This window comes from Rhinatrema bivittatum, chromosome 7, assembly GCF_901001135.1.
Source record: "Rhinatrema bivittatum chromosome 7, aRhiBiv1.1, whole genome shotgun sequence".
NCBI classification, from domain to species: Eukaryota; Metazoa; Chordata; class Amphibia; order Gymnophiona; family Rhinatrematidae; genus Rhinatrema; species Rhinatrema bivittatum.
In genome coordinates this window covers 174,389,028-174,407,806 of record NC_042621.1, presented here as the reverse complement: position 1 = coordinate 174,407,806, position 18,779 = coordinate 174,389,028, and the positions used below count along the sequence as shown (strand labels likewise).

General features: G+C 41.2%; 1 protein-coding gene across 1 annotated transcript in view; it reads left to right on the top strand.

Moving 5' to 3' along the window:
- The window catches only part of LRMDA (leucine rich melanocyte differentiation associated), a 2,937,053-nt gene that overhangs the window by 1,740,749 nt on the left and 1,177,525 nt on the right, over window positions 1–18,779 (top strand). The window contains exon 6 of the mRNA XM_029609518.1: window positions 12,203–12,329. Within this exon, the coding sequence (XP_029465378.1) occupies window positions 12,203–12,329 (127 nt within the window). The remainder of the gene's footprint in view (window positions 1–12,202; window positions 12,330–18,779) is intronic.

The window sequence follows — 18,779 nt, the reverse complement described above, 5'->3', positions numbered from 1 at the left end:
GAAAAGTAGAAACAACTGCTTTTCTGTACTTCTTTTTTAAAGTAAAAAAAAAAAATAAAATAACTCGACAGACTGCCGAGTTATGAAGACCGACGCTGGTAAACGCGGCGTTGGTTTTCATAACCGGCCATCTGCCAGTAATGAAACGGCGCCCGCTTTCAGCGCATATAATTGCATCGGCCCCATGGGAAGGCACATTTAAACCCAAACTTAAACACCTGGACCTGCATGAACAAATGAGCTGTAAATAAAAGCATTTTCATTTTAGAACGAAAGCTCGTTCTTTTGGTAGCAACATCAGAATGCTCTGCTTAAATGAATGCCATTTTGTAGCCCCCTAGAAAACACTCCTGAGACATGTTAATTATACTGCAGCTTGCACCCTAGTGTATCAGTGTTACAACACTTTACAGTGTGCATTTTCTATACCTTAGTTTTAGAAACATGTTTTTTTTTTCTATAAATATTTTAAAAAGCAGGGTTTGTTTTAAAACCAAAGACGGTAACTTTCATACCAGCACGTGCGTCAGCCTGTGCCCAGGGGCACAGCTATTTTATAACTTGCATGCATATATGTGCACGTTATAAAACAGCCTGACGGTGCTCACATGTGTACCAAATTTTAAGTTGGCATGCACATGGGTGCGCAAATCCTACTTCTACTGCGTAAATTGGGGGATTTTAAAAGGGTCACACACAGACGCTAAGAGAGCTCCTCCAAACTGCACTAGTTTAATAGCTTTCATTCCCTCTAGTTAGTCCCGATCTTTAAAACCCTGCAGATTTCCCTATTTATCTTTATTTTTTAACTTACATGTCATTCATAGCAGAGGTAAAGTTACACAGCAGAGGGCCTTGGTGCGTACTGGATCGCATTAAGTATTTATGTACATATCTGAGGTTCACGTCCACCTCCATGCCCATGCCTTGTCACTTTTTTTTGAAAACTTTCTCGATGTGCACGCTTCAGGACGTATGTGTGAATCTCATCAGGTTTCAAAAACCACTCGGCACGCAGGAGCCTGACATATTTGTGCATCCCCTAATTAATACGTGCGTCAGACTTTTAAAATTCACCTCAAAATTAATAGCTTGACAATTGTGCAGTAAGTAGCATGCTACCATAGAAATGTAAAATATTACTCACTCTTTCGCTCCACATTGATTTCAAACTGAAGCAAGCCAGCAAACTGCGGGATTTTACAGGACCAATAGGAATGAAACATGAAAAAGGGGGGAAAGAAAGACCCACCAAAATCTAAATGAACTGTATCAAACCTGGGAAGCATATGCATGCTAAATAGTCTGGCATCTATGTGTTACAGATCACAAGAAAAGAAGAGGTCACGACCCAGAGATCAAAGTACCAGAAACCAACACAATAATTGCTGGTTGCCCCCTCTTACAGAGCATTTGGTCTGTCATGTGGGTGGGTGTATTGTTTGCCTTGAAAACTTCAAAGATGTTATTGAACTGTGAGAAATTGAGCTAGGTTACAATGCACTGAAAAGCATTCATTAAAGCTGCAGGTGACCTCACCTAGTTTCATTCCAGTTGATTACCATTTCTTTTTTTTTCTTCTTCTTCTTCTTGTTGATGTTTAATCATTTTCTGTGGCCTGTGGCTGACCATTTCCTGAAGTTCAGCATTCCCTTACTGATTGGAAAAAAAAAAAAAAAGGTGGGGGAAGGGTAACAAAGGTCTGCATTTGTTTTGAATTAATTTATAAAGTACACCTGACTTGTAGTCGGTATATTATCTGTTGTAGACAGGACCATATACATTGAAACAACAATCTGCATATATGTGAGAAATACAAATATTGCTAGTTTGGGGAAAGCAGGAGTGGGAGGTTTTGCCTGTAATCTGTTAAATATGTTTTTCGGTTCATATTTTACATACATGCAATGAATATACTAATATAAAATAATTGACATTTTTAATTTGCTTGATTTTTGTCCTTTGTGCCCCCCCCCCCCCCTCACACACACACACACCGATCAGAGCTCCCGCTTTGGTGTGTTTGACTGGCAGCAGAGATGGGTTTAAGTTTTTGCCACCCCCCAGGCACTGTTGCAACCGTCCTTCCCCCCCCCCAGTAAGGTCAGACAAAAAGGAGCAGGAGATCTAAGGCACAGCCCTACAGTTTGCTTTGGCAGCTCAAGTCTAGATTCTGTGGCAGATATATGAAAATTCTGAAGCACATTGGCAAACATTTCCATCTTTTATATTGTGTCATAAAAATTATGTAATTTTCCAATCTTGTTTGTGTCTGTTTATTTATTTATTTTTTAATTGGAGAAGGAAAAGAGATCTTAAGTATCACTACAGAGATGCGATCACGGGGATGACGGCAGAACAGAACATAAGACTTGCCATACTGGGTCAGACCAAAGGTCTGTCAAGCCCAGTATCCTTTTTCCAACAGTGTCCAATCCAGGTCACAGGTACCCAAAAGGTAGATAGAATCCATGCTGCTTTTCAAAGGAATAAACAGTGGATTTCTGCAATTGTACCTTAATAATAAATGGATTTTTCCTCCAGGATCTTGTATATACCTTGTTTGTGTCTCTGTTTCCCTTGCCATATTCTGTTATCTCTGTTCCGTCCTTGTCCTATCCCATCTGGAGCTCTCAGCAGCCCTCCTGTTCCTTGGGGTCTCCCAGTGTCCTAGATCTGCAGTATGTTCCTTGCCCTGCACCCAGTTACAGTTTGGATCTGTTTTGTGTCTATTTCTTTCCCTGTCTGGTCCTTATGTTGTAAAGGCCTCCCAGTAGCCTACCTAGCTTGTCCTAATCCTGCCTTGCACCCCTATTTTACCTTTTGATCACCTATGTGTAGTGCCCTGTACCTGCCTCATCTCTCCTTGCTCCTGCCTTGCCTACATTCTCATCAGCCTCTTCAGTCTGTCTCCTTGGTGCTGACTTGGAATGGACTTTGACCTCCGCCTGCTTTGACCTGTGCTTGGACTCCGATCTTTCCTGACCACTGCCAGCCCTGACCCTGGCCTACCATGTACCATACCAAGAAAGTCCTGCTGACTTCCAGACCCTGCGGGCTCAACCCAAGGGGGAGGTGGCTAGCCAGGCAGAGGACCTTGCCCGGTTTTGTCTTGAAACCCAGTACCACTCCTGTAGGGGAAATCCTCAGACCCAGCTAGCCAATCCGTAACAACCTACAGGTTCCCTTTCAGGACAACCTACTGGATATATAGATTAAAAGTACCTATGGACTTTGCATCTGTTATGTGCCACACAAGAATATGCATAGATTTGAAAATCATATCTATGTGTGTTTTTTCCCTAACCTGTCTTCTCCCACCTCCCTGAAATGCTTCCCCTCAATTTGGCTATAAGTATTTGTGCTGTGGAAGCCAGTGCATACTTTTAGTTGGGTAGCGGAGGGCAAATTTTAGGAAATCCCTTTGAAAATTGTCCTTCCCATATAAAACATGGAAACATGATGGCAGATAAAGTCCTTGCAGCCCATCCACATCTCTTGTTCAGCTTTGTAGTCCCATCCTCTCTCTCTCAGAGATCATCTGTGCTTGTCCCATGTTTTCCTGAATTCTTGAATTCAGCCAGAGTTCTCTCTTTATTGCTCCTTATCACTAAAACAGTATTCTCTTAACCAGCAATTTTATGTCTAAAGCAGTGCTGGGTGTCATACAATTTATAGATCTCAGTGTCTGCCAGAAGTGTTTTATGGTGACTGCATTCTCTCTGTTATTAGTAGCTGTCTCTGCTTTTGCAGCCATCGGTGTTTGATAATAGTCTTAAAACACCCAAAATTACTTACCTGCAAGCAACATTCCAGATTGTCCCTGTTGACAGTTTGAATAAGTTTTAGTGCCCTTTTGTTGCGCTTTAACTTCAAAACCTACTGATTGAACCATCAATAGCTCCTGAAAGCTGACAGAGGAATGTCATCTGGCCTAACCCTCTGATAGTAGGTTATCTGTGGGAGTTAACCTCCTCTCTGTTGTTAACTGAAATGTTTTATGCACCATGCAACTTTAGGATATAGCTGTGATAACCTCGGTAACTATGCCATACATCATGGTAAAGAGATTCTGTGCAAGGGATAACCCAGGATTTCATTTACAAGAGTTGAATTGATATTGTAAAGTGTTCTTTCTGTGGTTTAGAGCCTCAGTCAGTACGGATTATTTTTCGCATTGTCAGATTGCTCATTTTTAGACTCTGTTGCTACAATTAGGAACGTGCAAATTGCTTTAAAAAGAAATTTGTGAACTAATTTGATGATTCTGTGAAAAATATGCAGATCTGTTGCAGTGATTTGAAAACATTTTTTTTTTTTTTGTTAAAAGATCGGCTGGTTACTTTCAAAATCAGTAGCACTTCAGTAGGATTTCATCATGGATCCATTTGGACTCCACCTTTGGATTCCAACGATTTTGCCAAGATCCACAAATGTTATCAATCTTTGAAATCCACCTGAGTCAAGTTCAACTCAAACTGGTTTATAGATTCCTCCTTGCAATTCAAGACTGCTGGTGCTGCCTCTGTTTTCTATTTTGTCTAAAGCTACTTATTTCTTGTATCTTCAGAAGCGGTAAAGCCACTGGAGACTAAAACACTGGGTTCCAACAAGCCAATACAAACTGAAATGGTTCAGACATAGAAGTAACAAAATACCTCTTTCATCAGTAAGCTCAAGAAGAAGCATCACAGCAGTAAAAACAGAAGTTTTATTCAAAATGTGTCCCATAGAAAGTAACTAGAACTGCAGGACAGTGGTATATTTTAAATATTTTACTTTTTTCCTCTATTTACTTGTGATCATGGGCAATATTATGTTATTCTTTGGTTTGAACTTTCTTTTTATATTTGATCCCATACTCATGTTCAAATTATTGTGTTATCACTGGAGTGAGAATGAGAGGGAGAGGTTTTGATAATCGGGTTTCGTTTAGAGCTAATTAATGCTTGTACATGTTGTTCTCAAAGCACATCAGAGAAGGCCCCTGCAGTATATAGATATGAAAAAACATATGATCTTGGCACGCAATGACTGGAGCAAATATCCCACATGTTAGTGTGAATAGCAAATCCTTTTCCTCTTTGAAAGGATATTTTGCACAGGCTGCAATTTAGAGGCGAAGTGTGTGATTATGGGAGTTGTACACAGGTGCTACATACTGTGTGTGTGCTTTGTGATGAGTGAGTGGGTATGAATGGGGTGAGTATGATGGGGGCTGTTACCGATCTTGGGGGGGGGGGGAATAATTTGGAAAAGCTGAGTTGAGTTCACGTTGAGTGGTGCAGTTTTTTTTTTCTCACTGTTTTGCTTATGTTTGCTGCTTACAACTAAGATGACTTGTACATTTGGTGACTCAATAAAGAGTTAAAAAATAAATAACAGTATAGAAATATTTTGGATATTTCAGAATGGTGCAAACACAGCAGTACCCTGAATTATATAGATCAGATTTTCATAGGTAGGGGAATTACACAGCATAGGAGGAACTTTGAAAAAAAGGCAAACACTTTGGAAATTAAATTGACCAAGTGGTGTGGTGATAGTTTTGTTGTTGTAGCTGGTGACTGAATTGCTATTCTTTTAAACCTAATTGGATTTTGATTTGTATAAAAGTGCACTTTTAACCACCTGTTTTTAAGGAGTTTTTGGAGAAATTAATAAATCCTACAAAGAAGCAAAAAAAAAATAGAATTTTATATCCAGCCATACTCCAATTAGTTACATATTCGCCTCCTAAATGTTAGAATTAATGTTGGTGAGGCCATACAGTTACTAATCAACTTCATATTGCCCATCCTCAACAAAAAAGAGAGTCTGAGAATGACATTTTCGGAACTGTGATCTGAAGTCAGCTCTGCTGAATAATGCTTCATCGTTCATTCAGCATCTTTCACCCTGCCTTCCTTTGTGTTAGCATCTTTCATCCCTTCATTAAACCTTTGCTGAATTCCCCCTGCTGATGTTTTCTTCACCTGAATATTCATCTTTTCTCACCCTGTACTTAGTGGGTGTCTTTTCTTTTCTTTCTTTTTTTTTTTGAGCATCACTCCTGACATATTGTTTCCTTCTGTCTGGGGTCTGCATTTGAAAGAATCTGTTGTCATCACTGCTTTTCTGCCTGAAACACAAGATGGAAGTATTATCTTCAACTGAAAGATGTGCACCTTTAATCTATTCAGGTTCCTTTACTGCAGTACAGAGTTCCGATAGAAAAAAGACAAATGGTGAGCAGCCTTAACTTGTGTTTCTTAGCGGGGGTCATTTTGATGTTGAAAAGGAAAGGTCACATTTTGCAGATAACATTAGTGAGCATAAACTATTTTGCATGTATATCAATGACAGCTTTACCAGATAAGTCATAATATAATACCACGTGTGAGATGACCCAGTAAAAACTACACACTTGGGGGCAGATTTTATAAAACTATGCGCGCGCGTACTTTTGTTTGCGCACCAGGCGCAAACAAAAGTACGCCGGATTTCAATAGATACGCGCATAGCTGTGCGTATTTGTTAAAATCTGGGGTCGGTGCGCGCAAAGCTGCCCAAAATCGGCAGCCTGCGCGCGCCGAGCCACGCAGCCTGCCTCCGTTCCCTCCGAGGCCACTCCGAAATCGGAGCAGTCTCGAAGGAACTTTCCTTCCACGCCCCCCCCCCCCCGCACCTTCCCCTCCCTTTCCCTACCTAACTCACCCCCTCAGCCCTATCTAAACCCCCCTACCTTTGTTGCACGTTACGCCTACCCGAGGCAGGCATAACTTGCGCGCCGGGCCGGCTGCCAGCACGCCATGGTCCGGTCCGGGAGCTGGTCCGGAGGCCGTGGCCATGCCCCTGGAACACCCCAGATGATGCACCGGCCGTGACACGCCCCCGACATGCCCCCCCCCCAAGAAAGCCCCGGGACTTTCGACACGCACAGGGGGGTTTTGGGGTAGGTTTTCAGGGGATATCATAAAGTGAACTGAGAACCCTTTAAATTGGTTTTCATACTTCAGTGGTACAAATAAATAATAATAATAATAATAATAATAATAATAATAATAAAAGGATCACAACTCTAAATCATACTTCTGTACCTCTCAACCCCTCTTTGCTCTAAAGATGAACATATGAGGAAACAAACCCTGAAGGCTGCAGTGTTATGTTCTGGTATGGTTGTGGACCCTGGATCGTAGTGAGAGATGACTCCACCCACAGGGAGGAGCCCTGTGGGGACTGACCACAATAGGCATGGCCTCAGCTGAGATGGACACAGATAGTAATGAGACTTTATTAGACTGGAGCATAGGTGAAGTACCCACCAAGTGGGAAGAAAGGCACAGTCCAGAGTATTAAGGCAGCTCAGTGATGATATCCCTGTTTGTGGTCCGCAGAGTGGGGTATGCTGGGAAACCCATCCTCCAGATGATGTACTTCTCAGGGTAGATCCGGTAGTGGCCCGCAGCGCGGGGTACGCCGAGAATCAGCACTGAAGTTGGTAAGAGAAATTCAGGAGGTCAGCAGAGCAGGATAGATGATGGTACTCACTCCGAAGTGTAGAAGATGGTTTGTTGAGGCAAGCACGGTAGTGGCCCGAGGCACGGGGTACACCTGAGGATCCGTCAGCAAGATGGTAGCAAGCAAGTAGCGTACTCACAAGGCTGAACAAGGCTGGTTCCCAAACAAAAGTAGATGGATTCTCCAGGCAGGAAGGCCCTCCGAGGAGCGGATAGCCAGAACGTGACAAGGCCCCCGAGGAGCGAATACCTAAAGCGTTCAAGTTCCAGAGTGCAGGAACGAGTTCAGAATAGCGAGGCATCTCCAAGAGGAGTGGAATTCAGCAGGAAGGAAGTCCTTGCTAACTTGTAGGAAGTAAAGTCCGAATAGCTTAAATACACTGGCAGGTGACGTCATGCGGAGAGGACACCCCCGAGGTTCCCGCCATGACGTGTTTAAGAAAGTGCTTGGTGCGTGCGTGCCCTAGGTAATCCCCAATTCAAGATGGTGGACAGGATTGTCCACGCCGTCCCGGGGAAGGCGGCGTTTGCAGGCGGACGCTGCCATTCTTCCAAGAATTGCTGGTGCAGGGAAAAAAGAAGTGAGCATCAGAGGTCGCAGCCATCTGAGACCTACAGGCGCAACAAGCAGGGCCATCTGTCCTGAGACCCTCTGTTTTTCAGTTGCAGCATGATTTTTGTACCTGCTTTGAAGAAAAATATATAAACATGTTCAAATTTTAGCTTGTAGATGGTGTACATCAGAAAACAATTGTACACATTAAGATACAGCATACATAATGGGGCAGTTTTCAAAGGGACTTTGCCTTAAACAGGTGATCATCCACAGGAAAAATATATGGTATTTACATGTAAGAAAACAAGCTGTCCTGCTGCTCACAGCAAAAATCTGTGCCAAGAATTCCAGGGGCTGCATTGAGTGAGTTAATGCTCTGCAGCCTCTGAAATGTGCTCTTTGCTTGTTCTTTCTGTTCTTGGTCTTCTCCATCTTATTTCCTCATTCTTTCTTTCCCATTCAAACTGTTCTTCCTCTGATTTCTGTAACTTCTTTTCTTGCCCTCTTTCTTTCTTCTGTTTCTGTGTATCAATCTTTATCCTTCTCCCCTTTACCCCATATCTACATCATTTTCCTCTGTCTAATTCTGCTGTCTTTTTCCATTCTTCTTTCACTCTCTCTCCCCAGTCCAGCTCCATCTCTCCATCTCCTGCTTCACAACCTATATTTTCCACTGTCCTCCCTACCCAGCCTAATTCCTTCTTACTCCCTGTGGCTTGCTTCTCTCCTCTACTAGCTGTCCGGTTTTTCCACTCTTTTCTTCTCTCTCTCCAGCTTCTTTTCTTCCACTGTACTCCATTCTCCATCTCTTCTTCCTCTGTGCTCTGAATAACTTAATTTAACAAGTCTGAACTGTGCTGCACTTGCAGCCTGTGCTTTTCCTATATATGGTGCCAGCTAAGTTCTTCCAGCAGCATGAGAATAGCACTGAACTACCAATGTGTGATTCAATTTAGGGAATTACCTAGATAAGCAGAGTAATAGATAAGCAACAGTAGTGAAGGTATGCAGGATGAGGTTTGGTATGAGATAGCACAGTGGAAGTGAACAGGAGGAGAGAGACAGAGCACCAGGAAGTTGGGTGGGAGGTTTTGCAAAAAGAGGAAAGAGAACAAGAGAGAATTATAAAAGAGCAGAGGGGACACAGAGCACCAGGAAGGGAGGGAAGTCAGCAGGAGAGAGGTAAACACCAGTAAAAGAAGAAAGGGGAGGGGGAAGGGAATAAGGACACTGTAAGGAACACATTCGCTATTTTTATCAGGTAGGGGATCCTCTCTGTGTTTTTCCCTACTTCCCACTAAATTCCATCTCACCAGCTCTAGGTCCATGTTATATAAACCAAGGTTATATCTAAGGCTTCCATCTAAGGGAGACCCTACTGGTCAGTGGTTTGCCATGGCTCAAATGACACAGCCAAATTTCCTCCTTCCCTGCTTCAATACCCCATTGGATCAATAAGCACTCCAGAAGAGGAAAATATCTCATATGGCTGTATTAAGAAAGCAGAATACTCTTCCTTTCTCTTTGATGTTTGGTGGTGCAAATCCACCCCCTTCACCTATATACCAGCTTCTTCTGCTCTGTGGTGTTATAAAAGGAAAGCAAAGCAGGCAAACTACCTGTTCTTTATGTGCCATAAAAACAGCCTGCCAAGGTGCAAAAGCTGCAGGTATTTAGTACCCATGGACTTTGCACAAGTTTTCAAAGGGAAAGTTTCCTTGTACTGTTCCTTTGATAATTGTCTATGGGTGCAACTAGTCTATGCACTTTGGGCCGGATTTAAAAAGGGTTACGCACATAAAGTATGCGCGTAACCCTTTTAAAACGTCCCTGCGTGCGCTGAGCCTGTTTTGCATAGGCTTCTGGCACGCGCAAAGCTCCGGGATGCACGTAAGTCCCGGGGCTTTCCTGGGGTGGGCGTTATTGGGGGGCGAGTCAGGGGCATGACTTGGCCGGCACGTCTTCCGGGGGCGGTGCCGTGGGCGTGGTTTTGGCCTGGGGGCATTCCGGGGGCATGGCCATGGCCTCCGGAATGCGCCTCGAGCAGGCATATTGCAGCGATTTCGGAGCGATTTTGGAGCAGCCTCGGAGGGAACGGGTAGTGCATGCAGGGCTCAGCGCATGCAAGTTGCACAAATGTGCATCCCCTTGTGTGCGCCAACCCCGGATTTTATAAGATAAGCGCAGATACGCATGTATCTTTTAAAATCCAGCTTACTTTTGTTTGCGCCTGGTGCGTGAACAAAAGTATGCGCGTAGATTTATAAAATCTACCCCTTTGTGTTTGCTTTTGTGTGGAATACATTTTGGCTGAGAAACATATGAATATTTGAAAATGCTTTGTGTACATTCTACATCCTCACCTAAAACAAGATCTTAAGAATGCATACCTTTAATTTGACTAAAAGTACACATGCTATGGAACCATGTACATACTTTTAGCTGGGTTAGGAGAAGCCAGATTTCAGAGACCCCTTTTACCTAAGTAAATCAGTATTTACCCAGGTAAATGGCTTTTGAAAATTGTCCTCCCCATGTGCATCTATTGTTGATGTTCCACACTAGGACTTCAAAATGAATACATGGGTAGTATCTATGCCACATTGTATACCCATAGTATGATGAACCCTTGTAATACTAATGGTGGTGCGCACACAGAATAGGAACAGTGTAGTAGCTAGAAACAGGCGATGAATTATACCAAACAAAATACTATCACAAACCAATTTTAGAGAGAATGTAACTAATGGGTGCCAGCAAGCTGGATGTACGTGTAAGACCTCTTCTAAGAGAGGTTCCCTGGGCTTCTCAATCATTCACTCATGGCCCACTAAAGATGCTGAAAACAAATATATTTCAAAACAATTGTTTATGCAATTAAAAATCAATTGTGAATGTTAATATCACTTCATAAATGTATAGATATGAGACAGCTGCATATAATAGCATCATGTAATAGTTATATCCCCAAGAAAAGCATGAACCTGACATAAAGAAATAGGACCTCAGCATCAGCTGGTGTTTTGGATAACCTGCATAAAGGGGAACTTACCTTAGATGTGGTTTGCTCCAGCATGGATCAGAGATTCTATTTTGGGCAGTATTTACAGGCTTTTCTGTTTTCTGACTATTCTGACTACTAATGTTAGTAACATAGCAAATGATGGCAGATAAAGAGCAAAATGCCAGTTGTATCTTCCCAGTTGAGATTCTTGCACTTTGGTTAGATGCACATATAAATTCCCATACATAACAGCAACCATTTCTTTTACCTGACCTCTCAATCCTTTTCCTACAGCTGCCCTCAATATCTTTCTGTATTATTTGATTTTAGAATTTTCTTTGAAGAAAGGTGGCATTAAGTATAAAATAAACATATCTGTCCCAAGCATACTTCTACCACTGCTACTTGTAGACTATTTCAGGCATTGCTGTTTTCAACTTTCCTTCTTATAATACCAATACTCAAGTCAAACACTCAGGCCCACTTCAGTGTCCTATTCACAAGTTTTGTAATAATTCCCAAGGGATCAAGGATAGTGAGGCTCTTGCAAAAAGTCTGGCCTTCCCATGTTCTTTGAAGTTCAGGTTTCAACTCCAGTCCCTCAATGAAGGTAATCCCAGCCTTCTTGGAAGCCCCATGTTATAGGGATGTGCATTCATATGTTTTCCCATTTTGTTTCATTATTATTACTGCACACTAATTTTTGTAGTGTGCAATAAAAAATTGTGTGCTAAAAACATTTATTGTGCACTAAAAAGAAATTAATTAAACCTGCAAAACATGGGAAAAAAATTATTGTAATTGTTGCTCCTTACAGTTAACAGCAATGCTTTCATGTAAGTACAATGCATTCATATTACTACTACTACTACCACTGTTGTGCAGAATTGTTGCTTTCATTTCAGGTGCAGGCTATTTCAAATCAGTGCCACTGAGAACACTTGGTCACCCTTGCTTTACATTACTTTCATTTGCAACCCACTACTCCAATTGATCAATGACTTAATGAATCTTAAAGCCATTGAGGACTTTCCCCATAATGTCTGGTTTCACATGAAAATGAGGGTCTTAGAGACATGAATAGTATGCAGTGTTTCATAGTAATGGGTTGTCAAAAAATAAACCTCCACATCTTTCTTATAGGTATTTTGTTTTGTACAAATTGCCCAATCTGAAGTTCCTTGATACCAGAAAAGTAACCAGAAGGGAGCATGAAGAAGCCCTGGAAAAAGGAGCATTCATGAAAGTGGTGAAGCCCATTGATGACATGGTAGGATTCCATCTATAATATTTACAGTGACATAGCTTCAAAGGTTTTCCACTTGTGGACCTTTTAGACAAATCTTGAATATATCTAAACCATAATTTAACCTACAACACCATAACAAATATCTTTCTCTTCAATATAAATAATTGTAGGTTCTTTTTAATAGTCTAGGAATCATTTGCTCGATTGCCTGTAAACACTGAAATCTACAAGTTACTGAGGAGGCAAAGGCTCATAGCTGACTTTTTGGTCACATTTATTTATGCTGTTTAAATCTATAGTGTATGTTGTTTAATGGAAATTCTACTGAGGGTAGCTAGACTATATATTTGCAATGTTCAGCAGGGTAGTCCTGAAAAAAGAGCTTGGGGCTGAGCTCAAGCTAAAAATGATAAAACATGCAAATAGACATAATGTATCAAGAAGGAATGTATCATGCCTGGTATTATTTTCAGCAGAGAAAATATTACTATGTTACTCATATTGAGGATCATTTCATGAAAACATTTTCAATTCAGCTCTGATATGTGAACTGGCTAACTTTTCTGTGAATCTCTGGGTAGTGGTACATCTGAAAATTTTGGATGAATGTTGAAATTGAGCAGTTGATATGAAGAATAATTTGATCTATTCTACTGCTAAGCAGAATGTTTCAGTAATAGATGAAGTGATGGAGTTTGGGATCCTCCGAGTGCTGGAGTTTTAGTTTTTGACATTGCAAGACTAGGTTACAAGGAAAAGGTTGAATGAATTATAGATCTTCTTTCTACCAAACTGTCTATGTGACTATGACCATTTTCAACAATCATTCAGTATAATTACATCAAATCCATTGAAGAAAGTACCACCAGTGTTTCTAGTGGAAGACTGCATTCGAATAAAGGGCACTGACTTTTAATTGAAAGAGCTCAGCTGGAACAGAGTACTGTAATGAAATTTTGCAATAAATTAACATCCTTGTTATTCTGCCCAGAAATAAGTTGCTGAGTCTGGTCTGCAGTGACTTTTGGCATCTGCCTCCCATATAAAGTACTCTGTTTTACTGCATGACAAATTATACATCATATTTCAGTGTTAGAGAAGTCTAAAGCACTAACACCTACCAAAGAACTTGTCATACATGCAACAAATTATTCACTATTTATGCTCGTTGTATTTTGTTTGCCAAAATATAGTGACTGTACTTATATTAATACTGTATGTTTCCTAAACTGCTTAAGGGGACACATGAGAGGGGTATGATGACAGAGTGTAAGAGAGATAAAATTTGAAGCTGCCCTGAACTTTACTTTGATGGTCTCATTTTATTATTTTATGTGTTTTTTGTCAGTGCAAGTAGGATGCTGGTGTTGATCACCACTGAGATCATGTTTATTTGCTTGCTCATTAATAGTTGGTAATCAGAAAAAATGGTGGTCACGTTGAAGTATTCTGAGTTCTCTATCTTGCACACTGTTTCCTCTAGTGGGACTGTAAAAATGTTAACAAAGGGAATGCATCAAATGTTTAGGCTTATTTACTAAGGTGCACTAACGTGGTAACATAGGTTCAACATCAAAATTGTCATTCAATGCACATAAAAAATATTATTGCATGATATTGGTAACATATACTTCTGCATTACTGATCTAGTGTATAAATCAGGTGAAATATGCACCAAAAATTAATAAGCTCATCCAAACAGAAATATGTACCAAATCTCAGACTCTATAACTTCTTACCTTCTATTACTGGGACTCATCACATCCTTCTCAGGATTCTTGAATTTAAATCCAAATCAAACTGTTCTATTTATTTCTCCTTCCTCTTGTTCTGTTGATTGTAACTGATTATTATTCAATAAATAGTAATGTTTTGAACTCTTGGTGGAAAAGCATGTCATAAATAAACGATGATGATAAGCTGTGTCACATACAAAGCAATAAATATTGCAATCCACATTGTAGTTAAATACACTTCACAGGTGTATTCAATTAGCCCCAAGAGCATCAGCCAATTAATGGGGCATGATACCCCAAGTTCATAAAAACCTGGTGATAAAATACCCCCTTCTAGGTCTTCCCAACTTACCTCCATGTGTCCATAGTTAGATGTGAATCTGTACCGGACTTGTTTCCGGTATTGGGTTGTAATAAATCTGCTGTTAGTTAGTCTGCGGAGTTAGCAATCTGATGTGTTCTCCATGAGGAGTTAGCAATCTATATAAATAAAAATGTAAATGTTTGTTTGTTCAAAATCTTAAATCTCTGAAAGTTCTTCACCTATTGCTTTGAAATTTTGACACAACATTGCATTTGAATACACGCGTGTTTTTATGTTTTTTATATACCTATATTATATAGATGTCACACCTGTGACAAGTAAAAACATGCTTTTTTGGAAAAACAGTGCCATCTGTTGGATGTAAAAGCAACACACGCTATCTACAATATAAATGGACTCTGACCGACGGACCGCAAATGCGCAGTAGAGAGCAGCTCTACCACGCATGTGCAGTCCATAGAGCTCTGCGCTACATGCTGGATGTCACAGAGGGGAGGAGGAAAGGGCAGACGAGTCGCCACTCCGAGAAATGGTTCAGCCCATTCCTCTGCCGCTGGGGAAGGGGGGAGGGAGTAGGGACTGCCGGACAGTTATACACAGGAGGAAGAAAGGTTAGAAGAGTCGCCAAGCCAGTCCATCTACCGCCGGAAAAGGGGGGGGGGAGGGAGTTGGGACAGCTGGAGCAGAGCAAATGCAGTAGAAAGTGGCTGTGAAGAGATCACAAGCAGCTGCAGCAGCCAAAGCACAAAGAGCTGAACAGAGAACAGCTTGCTTAAACATATTAGAAACGTGCGCTTTCTCTTTTCTTTCTTTTCCATTTAACGAGACTGAGCCACAGCAACACGTGGCCAGGTACAGCTAGTCTGTAATAAATCTGCTCTTAGTTAGACTGCAGAGTTAGCAATCTGTTCTTATTGGCTCCTAAAGAAGAAGGAGTCAGCAATCTTGTAGTGTCTCAGATATCGTCTTGCTAAGGAGTAGCAATCTGTAATGAATCTGATATAATTGTGGGTGGATACCTGGACTGGTGGCAGATGACCACACCCCCTGGGAGGATATTCCGAGAGGGACCACTGGCTAGGCTTGAGTATGGAGACAGACACACATTAGTTATTTTATTAAACAGGATTTTGAAACCACCAGAGGTGGCAGTAATGAGCTGATATGCCCGGCAGGGCTGTAGTCCTTCAGGTACTGGAACAGCGATCCAGGATGGCTGAGCTGTTGAGAAACTGTAGAAAGTGAGTAGGCAGAGTTCATGAACAGAACTATATGACAAAACTCACATAAGGACTCAAGGAAGCTCAGGAGCTGGAAAAGTTTAGACCCTCGAGGAGCGAGTACCTGGTTCCAGGGAAAGCTCTGAGAGAGCGATGGTAACTCACAATTGTTTGTAGCAGCGATAGCTTCCAAGTAGTAGAGAATCTTCAGAGTGTCCAGGAACATGGGCCCTCGAGGAGTGAGTACCAGTTCCTATCTGTAATCTGAAAGTAAAGAAAAAGAGCGAGGCCCCCGAGGAGCAGGTACCTCTGGTGAGTCCGAGGAGGCAGAGTAGTTTGGGGGGAGTAGTCCGTAGGTAGCAAGACACATTCCCATAGCCAAGTGGAATTCAATACTCAACAAATGTGCAATGGATCTTATGATCCTGATAGTAGAGACTACACAGAAATTATTGATAGATACTCAGAGGGAGATAGGGAGATAGATACATTGTGTGCCACTCTAAAAGAGAACACATCCCCAGATAAATTTGAAGAAAAAATGAGTGAATTGGAACAGGAGATCACCAATATGCATGACAAAATAAAAGAAACTAAATTGAACAAATTTCAGAGGGATGAAAAGGACTACACTCAGGGATATGTTTATCCCTGGTGTAATACAAATAGAATTAAATATAAGAAATCACCCACTTTTGATTCATCTTCGAGTGGATCATAGGGAGAGGAAGGTGGATGGGTAACTTTTTTAGATCAGGGGACAAAATCCAGACAAGGAACCGAACGCCGAGCTGGACGAGGAAGTTGTCCACCCCGGAACCGCAGTCCGGTTCGATTGCGGGAACGCAATCATCAGTCGTGAATGAATTAGTTATAAATTTGTCTTCTCGTTCACTGACCACAGTAGAGTTAAAAGTGTTGAATTGTGGTCTCTCTTTTTCACCTACTCCGAAATATGATTCTTTTGCAATTCGGGTAGCTTTGCAAAAATTCTTTCGGTTAATGAAGTTAAAAAATTTTTTCCAGGGTAATGAGAATGTCAATGTTGATGGTTCAGTGGTTAAGAACCCCTCTTGTTGGATTCCACCAGGCCCTATACATCCGTTGATGGCTGCTTTTGAGGAAATGGTTGAACGAGATTTGAAAGTGAAGGAGGCAGAGGATCGTTTTCCTTTTTGGAATTTGAGTAAGGAAGAGTTTAAGGCATTAGAACATCTAAGTTGTGATCGTAATTTGGTTTTCAAACCAGCTGACAAGGGTGGGACTTTGGTAATTCTAAATAAAGCTGACTATATATGGGAGGTGAATCGGCAATTGGGAGATGGTAAATTTTATAGGAAATTGGATGGAGATCCTACTGCAATGTTATCTGCACAGATTGGAGAGGTGATAACAGAAGCTTTAAGTGTTGGTTGGGTAACCATCAAGGAAGCAGCTTTCTTGATGAATCAAAATCCTCAGATACCTGTTTTTTATGTTCTACCGAAAGTGCATAAATCGTTAGAGTCTCCACCGGGTAGACCGATAGTTGCCGGTATAGGGTCGGTACTAGAACCCTTGTCCATTTATATAGACCATTTTCTACGACCTTTTGTTCCATTGGCCAGATCATTTATAAGGGATTCATCACATTTGATAACAGTTTTACAATCTTTACCTGATATGTTGGAACCTACACTGTTTATCTCAATGGATATCGAATCACTTTATTCCAATATCCCTCAGAGAACTACAATACATTTAATACAGGAGATTTTAGATACCAGAATGAATAAGAAGGTTCCAACACATTTTTTGGTGGAATTGGCCACAATAGCGCTCACTCAAAATTATTTTATGTTTCAAAATGATTTCTATCAGCAGGTTCATGGAACCGCTATGGGCGCGACGATGGCGCCTGACCTTGCATGCCTGTACGTTTCAGCATTTGAAGAGAAATTTGTTTATCCCTCACCATGGTACAGGCATGTAAGGTCATGGTGCCGTTATATTGATGATATCCTTGTTATCTGGTCTGGTACGCAATGTGAGTTTCAAAACTTTTTTCATTATTTGAATGAACAAGATGTGAATCTCAGATTTACTTGTGATATCCAACATCAGTGGGTATCATTCCTGGATATGAAAGTGGGAAAGAGGGATGGCAAATTTGTAACTGAGCTTTATCGGAAACCGATTGACAGGAATGGATTGTTACATTTTAACAGTTATCATCCCAAGCATGTCAGAGAAAACATCCCTGTAGGGCAATTTTTTAGGATACGAAGGATCTGTTCTGATTTACCATCGTTTAAGATTCATGCCAAAGATTTGCAGGAAAGATTTAGTGCAAGGGGCTATCCCACAAGTATAGTGAGGAAAGCTTACAAAAGAGCTCGCTATATCAATAGAGAATTATTACTTCATCCGAAGACACCACGAAATACACCGTCTTTAGTGTGTGTCTTACCCTATTCTAATCGGGTAGGGGACCTTATACAGGTTGTTAAAAATCATTGGCACCTTGTAAGTGGCTTTGTGGGGATGCAGGATCCCCCTATGTTTTCTTTTAGGAGATCTAGGAATCTAAGGGACATTCTAGTTCATTCGGACTTGGGTGATAGTGAGCAAATGCATGAGAAAGTAGGTGGACATTCCCCTTGCACTAAATGTAGTGTATGCAAACTTTGTCTAACAATACAGGATTTTTCACATCCTGTGTCTGGGAAACAGTTTTTCTTAAGGAATCTCACTACATGTCAAACCAGTTCGGTAGTGTATGTTGTGAAATGCCCATGTGGGCTGTTCTATGTAGGAAAAACATCAAGGATGGTGAAACTTCGTATACTAGAACATTGCAGCAGAATTAGAAATATTGTGGAAACAGCTCCCCTAGTGAAACATTGGCGGGAGTATAATCATGCGGTGGAAGATCTCCGTTTTTTTGTATTACAAAAGGTTTCTGCTAGACGGGGTGGCAATATAAATAAAATGCTATTGCAAAAGGAACAGCGATGGATTTTTAATTTACAGACTTTATGGCCAAAAGGATTGAATGATAAAATCGATTGGGTCACATGTTTTTAAAGCTCTCCCGATTAGAGCCGTAGAGTCTAATTGAATGCCTTTTGCTGATAGGTTTGAATTTGGCGGGCTTGAAGGGGTTTAAACTGTTTGGAATGGTAACACCATTGATTGGTTTGGAGGAAAT